Source organism: Vipera berus, assembly GCF_964194415.1.
Source record: "Vipera berus genome assembly, chromosome: 1".
Classification (NCBI taxonomy): domain Eukaryota; kingdom Metazoa; phylum Chordata; class Lepidosauria; order Squamata; family Viperidae; genus Vipera; species Vipera berus.
The window spans coordinates 262,172,879-262,185,676 of record NC_138202.1 but is presented as its reverse complement, the minus strand read 5'-3'; the positions used below and the strand labels follow the sequence as shown (position 1 = coordinate 262,185,676).

At 37.8% G+C, this 12,798-nt stretch overlaps 1 protein-coding gene across 2 annotated transcripts in view; it reads right to left on the bottom strand.

Annotated features, from left to right (window-relative positions):
• Positions 1-6,636: 6,636 nt before the first annotated feature.
• Positions 6,637-12,798, bottom strand: part of NKAIN2 (sodium/potassium transporting ATPase interacting 2) — a gene marked incomplete at both ends in the record, with an annotated part of 592,675 nt that continues 586,513 nt past the window's right edge. For both annotated transcript variants that reach the window (XM_081313562.1, XM_081313563.1), the window contains one exon: positions 6,637-6,722. In XM_081313562.1, coding sequence (XP_081169688.1) covers positions 6,637-6,722 — 86 coding nt within the window. The remainder of the gene's footprint in view (positions 6,723-12,798) is intronic.

Below are 12,798 nucleotides of genomic sequence, written 5' to 3'. Positions count from 1 at the left end.
GTGGGAGCATTGTCTATTACCTGACACAGCTTTATAACTTTTGTTTAGAATTCATGAACAGTATGACTGATCCTAAAGGAAGTGATTTCAGACAGTTCTCATCAAAGTTCTCAGAGTGTGACTCAGGATGGGTTAAGGCAAGCATATATTAAACAGCCTTTAGGGCAAACAACTTCCTGTCTACTGACTTCAGCTTCAACTTTATCTAAAGATCTTTAATCTGTATGGACTAAGAAGACATGGCTCCAGACAGAGTACAAAAGAGCCTCAAATAGCTAAAAGACATGAGATTGTTTCATATATCAGAGGCAAGTGCAAAAAAGGGGCAGAAGGTAGATAGTGCCCAGGAGATGGCACCACTGCTTTTTTTTTTAAACCTTCTGTGAGGAACTTGGAAAATCAAAGTTGGGAGGGACTGGATCTTGTGCACTTCTGCCAGTTCTAGCTAGACAGAGAGGCCCTTGTCTCTGAGTGTTCTATTATATATTGAAACAGAAAAGTTAGGTCTTCTTTCATTCTTCTGCAACCTGCAGGAGGCTGTGCAAGAAGTAGATCTTTGTCCAGTCTTTCATCCCCAGGACAGATTTAGCTTGTGTCTACTTAGACCTAGAAAGAAAGAGAAAAAGAAAGATAATTTTTTTTGTCACAAATAGAATTTATACCTCATCAGTTCCCTTTGAACAGCAGCATGAGCCTAGTTCATGGTTCTTCTCCAAAATTATCCTTAGTCCATTTTTGCATCTACTTGAAAGTTTTTGTTTAAACTACTGTTAAACTCAGTACAACAACAAAAAATGCCGCACCAGTTAATATTATAGAATATTAAAACAATTCAAAATGAAATGAAATAATAAACAGGTGTTTTGGCTTGACCCTGGAAGTCCAGTTGTCTTTTCCATGTGAATAACACCCGATATTCTTGATAGTGTATCACGACATGATATATGATACACATATACACTATTGCATACATTATTCACCTTAACATTTTCCTACCAGTATAACCAATAGCACCAATCTGAAAGCTGAAGAGATGGGAGAGGGTGCCTGAGATTGTGGTCTTTTTCCATTTCCTGCTTCTATTTAATAGTTGATTGGCTTTTCTAGAGGCATTTTCCTGTTAAGGGGAGAGGCAATCATAAGAGTTAAGAATTTCTCTAAATCTAATATTTACCTCCTAATTTGGAAGTCTTAGCAGCAACTCCCACATAGGACCAATGGTGAAAGCAGCTGGGAATTCTATTTCAACACTGTTTAGATGGCCTTAGATTTCTGATTCCATTTTATAATCAGCGCTTAGCAGTTAGAATTGTCTCTGGTTTCTTCAGGTTATCTGGGCACTGTGAGTGATAAGGTGACAACTGTTGGCTGTTTCTCAATGGAATAATAGGATCAAATCTCACTGAACTGTAGAAGGGGATATGGTACAAGTGGCATTTGTTTTGGCTCTTAGGGACATAGTGGATTATAAGCAAAACAATGACACTCAAAGCTTTCTCTTCTAGTTTAGAGAAGAAGCACACCAAAATGAAGTAAATTACAGTATATGCCATTGGGTGTGTGGCTCCATATAGATGGGAGAACACAGATGACTGGAATACCTCACACAATGATATACCAAATCCTTCAATAGTGGCAAGCTATTCTTGAGCAATTCTTCCAATACAACCAGCATCTGATTCCTTTCCTTTCCTTTCTTTTCCTTTCCTTTCCTTTCCTTTCCTTTCCTTTCCTTTCCTTTCCTTTCCTTTCCTTTCTTTTCCTTTCCTTTTTCCTTTCCTTTCCTTTCCTTTCCTTTCCTTTCCTTTCCTTTCCTTTCCTTTCCTTTCCTTTCCTTTCCTTTCCTTTCCTTTCCTTTCCCACCTCTTTTCTGTCAACACAACTGTATTCTTCTGTAAAGATTTCTTAGATTCATAGAGTATATTTGTTATTACATAAACTTTAGTTGGCACTAATTTTTAATCTATTGATAAAAATCCATTTCTGAAAATCAGTTTCATTTGCTAAACAAAGCCAAAGTTTTGCTTTCTTGTTGACATGCCAAAGCCTCACAGAATATAATCACTGCAGAATTCCATGTTATATTCAGGTTGGTTATTTATATTTATTATGCTACATTTAGACTGGTTATTTATCATAAAACAGGACATAGAGAATTTTGCTTAAGATGTGCCTGATTGTGTCAACTGAGGCAGAAGCCTCTGCCTCTTAGTAAATGAAAGGAAAGCAATTTCTCTCTAAATCTTCTCTGCCCTTCCCCTACTCTTTCTCTTCTCCCTTAGTAGGTGATTAGGAGAAAAAAGAAATAACATATTTTTGAGGGTTTTTACTAATTATTGGAGGCAAATAATTTCTGATGTCTTTTTGGACCACTAGAATTAGAGATTGATTGATTGATTGATTGATTTAATCAATCCCATTTATATCCCGCCCTTCTCCGAAGACTCAGGGTGGCTTACAATCTAAAGCACAAATCAATGTGCTTAGCAATAGCCTTCATTCTATGTATATGCCTGCTTATTAGGGCTTTGCCCCCACCCAAGCGGCATTATTACAAAGTCAGCTTATTATCTGAAGGAACACCTGCTGCCGGCATCAAGCTCCCTTCGTCCCGTGCGCTCCCACAGGGAGGGCCTTCTCAGGATACCGCTGGTTAAGGAATGCTGGCGGGTTATTCCTAGGGGAAGAGCGTTCTCTGTGGGCGTGCCTGCCCTCTGGAATGATTTACCTGCGGGACTTAGGACCGCCCCCGATCTGTGTTTGTTTCGCTGGGACCTGAAAACCTGGTTTTTTGATCTATCAGGCCTGGACTGAAGGGGTTTTAGCTTTTTAAATGTTGTTTTAATTGGGCTTAATTAATTTAATGTATTTTAATTCTATATTATTTTTATATTGTATTTTATGCTGCCCTGTAAACCGCCCTGAGTCCTTTGGGAATAGGGCGGTATAGAAATTTAAATAAATAAATAAATAAATAAATAAGTTATTGCCCCCAACAATCTGGGTCCTCATTTTACCTACCTCGGAAGGATGGAAGGCTGAGCTACCTACATTACTAACTAACAGTGATATTGTTTAAGATGGGTCACCAAGCACAGATGGTTCAACAGCTAAGATAGTTCCTAGCCTCAGCAGTTTTTGTCCTTTCTTGCCTTGTGTCCTTTAGAGACCTCCTAGAGCAGGGGTAGGCAACCTTGGCTCTTTTATGACTCATGGACTTCAACTCTCAGAATTCCTCAGTAAGGAATTCTGGGAGTTGAAGTCCATGAGTCATAAAAGAGCCGAGGTTGCCTACCCCTGTCCTAGAGGAATGAAAGTACTGGTCAGGACTATTACCACTTTGTTTTGCAGTGCAATAAAACTTGAGGAGTAAAAGAGAGGAATAAAAGAGGCAAATGATCCTGCCTAGATTATAGACTATGTGTGGAGCAAGTGGATGGGAGGTAAATCTGTCAAGAAAAGGTACTAAGCCTGAGGGACCACAATTCCGTGACCAGTAACACATAGCACTCTTTTTTACTTTCTGAAATGTTGACAGATGTACAGGATTAACACAAACTGGATAGCCAAAAGCACTCATCATCTGAAACATGATACCCTTTTTCTTGGTCTTCCTAATCCGGGGATTATTACTTCTACTAAACTACTACTAGATAGTCAATTCTCATCAAACTCTTAAGTTTTGGAGGAAAAAAAAATAACAGATATGGAATAGGAGACAGATAATTTTGGTTAGACAATATATCACAACAAAATAGCCCCAAAACATGTCGCAGCCATTGCTATGTTTGTTTTAACATGGTTTATATAATTATCATTTTAAAATCTGGTTTGCTGAACAAGAGGAAGCTGGATTTACATGACAGCAACCCATAAACGATGGTTTACAGCAGCAGCGACTGAGTTTACACATTGAACTAGTCAAAATACACATCATATGGTGTGAATCCATTTACTTTAGGAAAGGATATTGAATACTGACTATTTAACTATTTGAGAAAATAGGAGCTGTGGTGGCATGTGATGGGTGAGATGGTACATTTGCTATTGAGAAAATCTCACTATGTAGATACTGTAGCTGATGTATCAGAGCACATCAACTATAAATCTTCCTATTTATTTTAAGCAAATTTGCTTTTTTTTTTTTAGAAGAAAGGCGCCTCATTTATATCAGGAAATTCTGTAGAAACAAGAGACCTGGGCTACCTGCTTCTTCTCAATGTCAGTTAGCTTGTAAGAATTTGCCAGACTGTGACAACCTGTCTTCTGTTGCTGTACTAGAAATACTATGCTGAATTTACCAACACCGTCAATGAGAAAGAAGTTTAAAAATGAAACAGAGTTTGAAATGTTCTTTCAGTGCTCCCGTGTTTCAGCTATACATTTCAAAAGTTATGTTGGCTCCTCCAGCCCTACAGATTCATGTTTTTTTCCAGCAAGGCTTAATAAGCTCTGTAAATACAAACAGCTACTCTCTAAGCAGAGAACATAAAAAGAATGGAACAATATCTCAGCAGGGAGGCTCCATCTGTTCATGGCAAGTTATACTACCTAAAAGAAGAAATACAATCAGAGTTGCTCAAAGTAGAGTTTTGTGAGGTGTACAGGTAGTCCCCAACTTAAGACTGCAGTTGAGCCCAACATTTTTGTTACTAAGCGAGACAGTTGTTAGATGAGTTTTGTCCCATTTTATGACTTTTCCTGCCTTTCTGTCAAGTGAATCGCTGTAGTTGTTAAATTAGTAACACGGTTGTTAAGTGTATCTGGCTTCCCCATTGACTTTGCTCATCAGAAGTTGCAAAAGGAGCACCACAACTGTCCTAAATATGAACCAATTGCCAAGCATCTGAATTTTGATCATGTGACCATGAGGTTGCTGCTACAATTGTAAGTGTGAAAAATGGCCATAAGTGCCGTTGTAACTTTGAACAGGCACTAAAAAACAACAAAAGACGAGAGAGTAAAACATTTTTCTGGGCACATGCAATTGAAAAACTTTACGATAAAGCCACAGAATTTCCCAGCCACAGCCATGATAGGATCATGTGCTGCTATTTGCGTCTCTCATGACTACCAACACAGAAGATGCTGAAAACATTAAGAAAAAGTCACATGTAGTATTTAATCTTTGGAAAGCAGCTTATTAAATAGGCAGACCAATTCCATGTAACATTGTATACTGAAAGGAAACGACACAGACAGTGGTGGTATTCAGCCTCTTCGCACCACTCCGGCAGAACCGGTACCTAATTTTTTGTTGCCCAGGCCCTGAATGGACTTCCGGAAGAGGCATCCACACAGAGAACCGGTTGTTCACATATTTGAATCCCACTACTGGGCACAGAGATACTGTATTCAATGCCCCCAAAATCTGGGATTCCCTAGCTGATTAGCATGGTCTCTTAACAGAATAACAGAGTTGGAAGGGATCTTGGAGGTCTGTAGTCTTATCTTCTAATCCAGAGGTCCCTAACCTTGGCAACTTTAAGACTTGTGGACTTCAACTTCCAGAATTCATCGGCCAGCTTGAAGTCCACAAGTCTTAAAGTTGCCAAGGTTGGAGACCCCTGTTCTAGTCCAATCTTTTGAAGCTTCAGCAGTCCTGGCCTTTTCAATGTCACTGCTCTGATAAAGTGACGGTCATGACAAGCTTTAGACATCCTTGCTCCCCTTCCTATCATACCTTCTAATAGCCCTGGATTTCACACATATATGACACTGTACATACATGGAGATTTTATATATATAGCCAAAACTGATTTATTTTGCTTTCCATTTTTGGTCTTGTGTGAAGTTTTTGGAGGAGGAGAATTTTAGTATGTTGTGAATATTTTAATTTCCAATGTCTGTGTGCTTTGTTTTTGATGATCTGATAGATTTAATTAGATCAGATTAGTTCTTATATTGTTTTAGGAATAGCCATCTTGGATTGGCCTCTTATCAGATACATAAAATAATAAATATTCAGGATACAAAATGTACACAAATACCTACACACAGAAATGTAGTTTTCAAAATACTTAGCAAGCTGCTTTTAAAAAAAAAAATAAAACAAAACTCAGACTAGTTAGCTTAGTATTTTTATTGCTTACTGACAAGAAATTGTTCAAGGCTTGGATCTTCCCCAGCCTGCTGCTTTCAATAAAGGTGACTTAGTTCCTAAAGTTAGAGACTGTTGCATTTTCAGAACCACAAAATAGTCACATCCTCTTGGATACAAATGCATATTCATATATTCTCCAACCACTATATGGACAAGCTGAACTCAACAGTAGGAGCAGGGAATGGAGAACACTTCATACAATGTCATAAGCTGATTGTCCATAAGGAAGGCCAGTTGATTTCAGTACAATGGCCACATTAATTTCTTCCTGATGAAGCAGATTTCATTAATGACAATCAAAGTTTGACTGGACTAAAAATCTGTCACCATCATATTCTACCTTTCAGTGCCTTTACGCCAAGCAAAAGGACAAAATGCTGCATACTAGAAAAGTAAAAATTTATTGTGAATATATTGTGAACTAACATTATTCAGGTATCACTGAATAATTTTCTTTGAATTACAATAAGTAACTTTTCTTTAGCTTTTTAGTATGTCTCCAGCAGTCCACTGAAAAACATAAATGTGGATACTTACATATACATTGGTTGTAGCTGTAAATGAGATGTCTTCTGTGGGCCTTGATAGCCGTAAGAGTCAAATCCACCTATGAAATCAACTGAAAAAGGAAGATATTTCTTTCATTGCTGACATCATTCTTTGAAGAGCTAAGTATCATGACTTTAAAACAGCCTTACACAAAGACCACATCGGCCAGCAGCTTCTCTTCCTACCTTCAGGAAGGCGCTGGTCGCAGATTTATTAGTATTTATCTGTATAATAAGAAATAATTACACATTGCTTCTGCTGCCAGGAGCAGTCCACCTAGGTGGTGTGTGTAAATTGCTCATTTGCTGAAGCTGCAAACAATGCAAAAACCATTCCTTTGCAACTTTTAAATGTTTTAGCCAGTTTTGATTATTGTATTATATATTTGCTTTCACACTGTGATTCTCTGAAAAAGACATGTAAGAAGGTGGACAATGCTTTTGAAAAAAATAAAAGGTTTCAGCATGGGAGGAAAGGAGGGAAAGATAGAAAGAGAAAAAAAGAGGGGGAAAAAAATCACAATTATAGTGATCCATGGGGAAAAAGCCAAAATCCACAATGAGATGAGAACTTACTAGCATCAACAAAAAAAAATGACTTAAAAAGCATTTTGGTTTTGATTTCTCCAAAACTTTTAAGCAGGCAAGGAAATAGGGAAACGAAAAGAAAAAGTCCATGCATTTAGACCATAAGGTCAGTAGAATAAAATCCCAAAACGTAGGCCCATATTAACTGTATTGACAAACATTCATGTTAACAAATGCTTTATATTTTAAAAAATGCTATTTTTCTCACTTCTAAAAACAAATATATTTAGTTCAGTCTATCTCTCATTAGAGATAATTTGGCCTAGCATCAAGGAATCTCCATACGTTGATTGGTATTAAAGACTGTGTAGACTGAATATAGGGAACCTCCGGTCTTTCAGGTGTGGCTTTCAGAACGTCAATTCCCAGAATTCTTGCATGTTGGCCAAATATCATAAAGAACTGAGAGCCCAGTTTGTGAAGGAGATTCCCAAGGAGATGTGCCTAACCTTATATTTTCTTTGACCCAGCACAAGTTAACACATTTTGTATAGTAACTGTATGGATAAAAATTGCCATTTTATCTCACAAATTATTTTAATATTTATTGTAACAATAAAATCACCATTATGCTCAGTTTGCACTACAGATATGCAATCAAATCACTTCCCTTAGCTTGACTTGGGAAGTGATTCAGGCACTTTGCTTTGGGTAACTCTGAATATTCCAAAAGATCACACATTCCCCGATCTGATGGTACTAAATAGCACAGGGTCATAGAACTGTGCCCAATATCCATAAACCATATTATAGTACCATGTACTCAGTCTTGTCAGTCCTTACATAGAGTCCAGCCTGATTTTTTTTTATTTTGACATGTTGAACATATTCCCAACGTGTTGAACATATTCCCAACATATTCCCTTACCACTAGGCATTTTAGCTTGGAAGAGCCTAAAAAGCTACAAAAAGTTTCATCGGCTCCTTTCTAATAACATGTATATAAAATAAATACCAACAGATGCTCTAACTCCTAAACTGATTTATCAAAAGTGCTTTAGAGCTTTGCTTTGTATCTTGAAAAATAATCATCCAATATCACTACTAATTAAGCTTCTCCTTTCAGAAAAAAGCATAAAAGTGCTAAGATATCTTCTCACTATAAAACATCAAAGGCTTAGAAATACTTTTAAAAGAAGGAATTATATTAAATCTCATGAAGTCCCAAAATCTATATGCTTATCTGGAAGTAAGCTTGATTGATGATTTCACTGAGGCTTTAGTTCTTTTTACACTAGAATGCAGCAAATATTAATTAGGAAATAGAAGATTCAAGCATGCTAGTACCTGGATATATAAATTGCCCTTAACTACATTTCACATGCAAAAGGTGATGCATAAACATAAAATAATCAACTTCTTACAGTTCCCCTAGATTTTCCTACCACTGCTTCTTCCTTTTTGCGAATCATAAAACCTTAATTATAAAGGGAAATGGAGAATAGCATGCAATCACTATTTTTGCTCAGCCTCATTCCTGCTTTGGGGAATGTTGTGTTGGCAAGCTAACATAATTTCATTCTCTTATCTAGATTTGCCTCTTACCTCTATTAAAACATTCTCAAGCATAGTCCTGAAACTTTCTGAGATGGTGAGACCTTCTGGAATTTTGAAAACCTGAGGGCTCTTTCACAAAATGGCTGGTTTCAGGACATGCATGCACAGAATGACAGCCATGGGGATGTAAAGAAAGGTCTGATTCAGGATGATGCTACCTGTCAGCCCCTCTCTATCTTTTCCTCCCTCCTGCAGGATGCTCCAAATTATCTCAGCTCACATTTATTCTTTTCCTAGTCTGGTGAACATATTTCTAAACAAAGAACTGGGCTGTAGCCATCCATCTTTTAAAATTTTTCAAATAAAATGAAATAAAATTTCCTTGCAAATGTGATACCAGAAACCAGCAGTTTGCTTTTCAATGTGAAAATTACAAGAATGTTTAAAAGGTAGGGGGAAAAAAACTGTGTGAAGAGAGAGTCTATTAGCACCAAAGGAAATTCTCAATAGACTTCTGGGTGTCACATAGGCAATTTTTATGTCTTTTAACTACTCAGAATTACAGGGAGTTGGGCAGCAAAACAACAACAACAACAACAACATAATACTATCCAGTTCTAAATTATGCATGTACTAATTTAATAGCTTACTAAAGCATCTGGATGATTGGAAGCAGCTCTGATTCTTAGCAGTAACATTAACTTTTACACTTGGCTTGCAATTGAACTTATACAATTTTACTATGTAATTTGACTTTTTTAAAAAAATGTATCTCAAATTCCAGCAGAATAGAATTATGCAAGCAAAGCATCAGATTTAAAACATTTAGAGCTAATATAGGTAACTTCACTTAATAATCACAATTGGGACTATCACTTGGCCACTAGGTGACGTGGGCATTAAGTGAAACATCATGTGATCTTACCTGTCTTCCATCACCTACAAACGTTAAGCACATCACAGGACCAAGGCTTACAACTTACTGCCAGATTCTCCATTGAGTGTCAGAAGCTGGCTGTGAAGCTCATAATCACATGATTGTGGGACACTGCAATGCTTTTAAGGGCCAGTCACAAAGCTGTTTTTTCAGTGTGGCCCTAAGTCCGAATAGTTGCTTACAGGTCAATTGTTAATCAAGGTCTACCTGCAATTCGTAGTAGGGATATGAACAACCTTTTAAAATGGTACTTTGAAACATGTAAGAAATTCAGCCTCTGCTTGCATTGCTAAGGCAGCCACATATTTTTCCAGGCTTGCACAGTTACTTAGGAGGCTTCTTCCTGCTGTCTCTTGTGTGATAAAGGGATTGTGTATGTCAACACATGTATAGCTGCGGAGACAGTTGTGAACAGCTTTTGAAGCAGCCACTGGAGTCTGAAAAAGACATAGCTGCTTCCATGATTCAAAGATGGGTGCTTTGCTTGTGCTACTGTTGCATTTTACAAAGCATCTCGTTCAAATGCTTTGCAAAGATGTAATATTTAGTACGCTCAAAATGGAGAGATGCGTGGGTGGCAGCAAGGCCTTTTTTTTCCCCCCACCACAGGTGTGCAAATGCTTCCCAAATGATGAAAGGAAGAAATCTGAAATAGCAACCTAATCTCTGGTGACTTTCACAGGCCAGAGTTTTTGGACAATAGAAGATGGAAAAGAATAGCTAGTTCAGAGCTGTGTTATTTCTCTGATCCTCTCGGATGAGAGCAGCAGGAAGCCTTTGCGTCTTGTGACAACAAAGAAATTGCTGGGTTGAATTGTGAATTTTCTCCCTACATTGCTCACTTTGCAATCCAGAAGAGCAAGAGACAATGGGAAAAGGGCAGTAGGGCACTTTAAAAATCTATCTGTCCATTTTAGACAAAACAATATATGAAAAACACCAGCCACTGTGATGTAAAGCCTGCAATGATACACTGTGATGTAAAGCCTGCAATGATATTAGGGAGGCAGAAAGAAAAGGAATTGTCCTCTCCCTGCCTGCACTGGCGTAGACAGAGCATACCCAATAGATATTCATACTAAGCACTACATCAATCATTGTGTGAAAAGTCTACTGCAATTCCATTTGTAGGATCCAGGGGAAAAGCAATTAGTGTGTAGCTCTAGGATTTTGTAGCCTTACATCTGGAAAAATCCCATATTAGGTTGAAGTGAAGGATTAGCTGCTTTCTGGTTAGGGGATGGAACATCCATTCCATACAGGTTAAATAAATAAAAATACTGTTTGATTGCAAATATATTAAATTTGTTGCAATGACTATTAAGCATCTAGGCATTTTTAGAGAAATTCTTACTAAGCCGCGCATCCTAAAACATGTATACGTTTTCTCAGACACACAGAATTGATTTCTTACAATCCTGTGTCAGCTAATTCAGACAAATGGTGAGAATGATGAAAATAAGGCTGGAACTGAAGAGATGAAACCCTAACCCCCCCCCCCCGAATGTAAGAAAATAAACAACCTCAGAGGACTTATTTAGAGTGTATCTATCAATGTGTTTTACTAAATTATATCTCTAAAAAACTTGAACAAATATCAAGCTGTGTATTCTATTGCAGGGCCCTTGTGGCTTTTGTATACTTTGCAATGGCCTATTTTAAAAGCAGAATCTTTTCATCTTTCAGATGGAGAAAAGGATGAATTCGCATTACTAGTTCCTGTATTGATGATTTCATTTAAGAAATGTAGCCAATGCAATTTTCCCCCCACTTCATTTTAGATCAAATGGAAATATTCTGACTGTAATGGCTGAATTAGACTGTAAGTTAAACATTATATAATTACATCTGTTATACCAAAAATAGAATAGTTTTGTTCAACAAAAAGTCATGTCTAAAGATGACTGAAAAGATGCCTAAAGCATCTTCTTAAAATAATAATAATAATAATAATAATAATAATAATAATAATAATAATAATAATAATAATAATAATAATAATAATAAATGATAGAAAAAACTAAAAGTGGATGTGACTAACCACTGGCATGAGGTAAGGTTTGAATCCACAGTACATAGTGGCAATAACAGTGACAAAGCACCAATTCTTCCTTGTCCTTATTGCATCTGCAGATTCCATCAGCAGCTCTGTTGGGAAAGGTGAGAAAGGCTAGGCTCTTACAGACATGCCAGGTGATCTTTCAACTGAAATTGCTCTTATCCACACAGGCCTGGATAGATTCTATGGTGCTGAATGAGACAATGTCTTACATGGGATTCCTTGAGTTGTGGAGACTAAGGACGTCATTAGGCTTCCTGTTTCCTTAGGGGTACCAGGCAGGACATGTATGTTTGGGTCTGGGACACTTGTCAACACTTCACCAGGCATTATTATATGATTACATGATACAATAATGTCATCAGTAATGGTGGCAGCCCAGACTCCAACTTTCTAGGCAAGCTTGTTGAGAAGGCGGAATAAGAAGCCACAGAAGTTGTTAGAGGAAATAGATGATCTGGATTTTATTTGTCAGGATTCAGACTTGTTCATGGGACAGAGGTGGCAATGGTTGGGTGTGCACCCCTTTGGCTCTACTAATCTCCTTGCAGCATTCAATACCAGTAACCCTAGTTTCTCTTTGCAATTGAAAGTTGGAGGCACCAGCTTGTGATAGTTTCACTCCTATCTGAATGGGCAGTCACAGTTTGTCTCATAGAGAAAAGTGGTGACCCAGTTCTTAAGAATTCTTACATAGAATTCCCCATGGCTCAATACTCACGTTATCTAACATGTACATGGAACTGCTGGAGGAGGTGATCTGTTGGTTTGGGATGAGGTGTTATCAATATGTGGGGAATTGTCACAGCGGCTCAGATTCAAAGTCAGAGAAAGAGACCAACAGCAAGCAGTCAGCTCCCAAAGTGCTAAGAGACTACAGTATGAGTAGTCAGCTCCAAAGTCACTCAGACAGACATCTGAGCAGGTAGAGGAGATGGGACTGGCCAGCACCCAGTAGACATACAGCAATTATCCTCATTGTCCAAAGATGAAGGTGTGGAATTACCATCACCTTCTAACACAAGAACTTTGGTGGGCTGCAAAGTTAGTAGAGCAAAGGTACTCT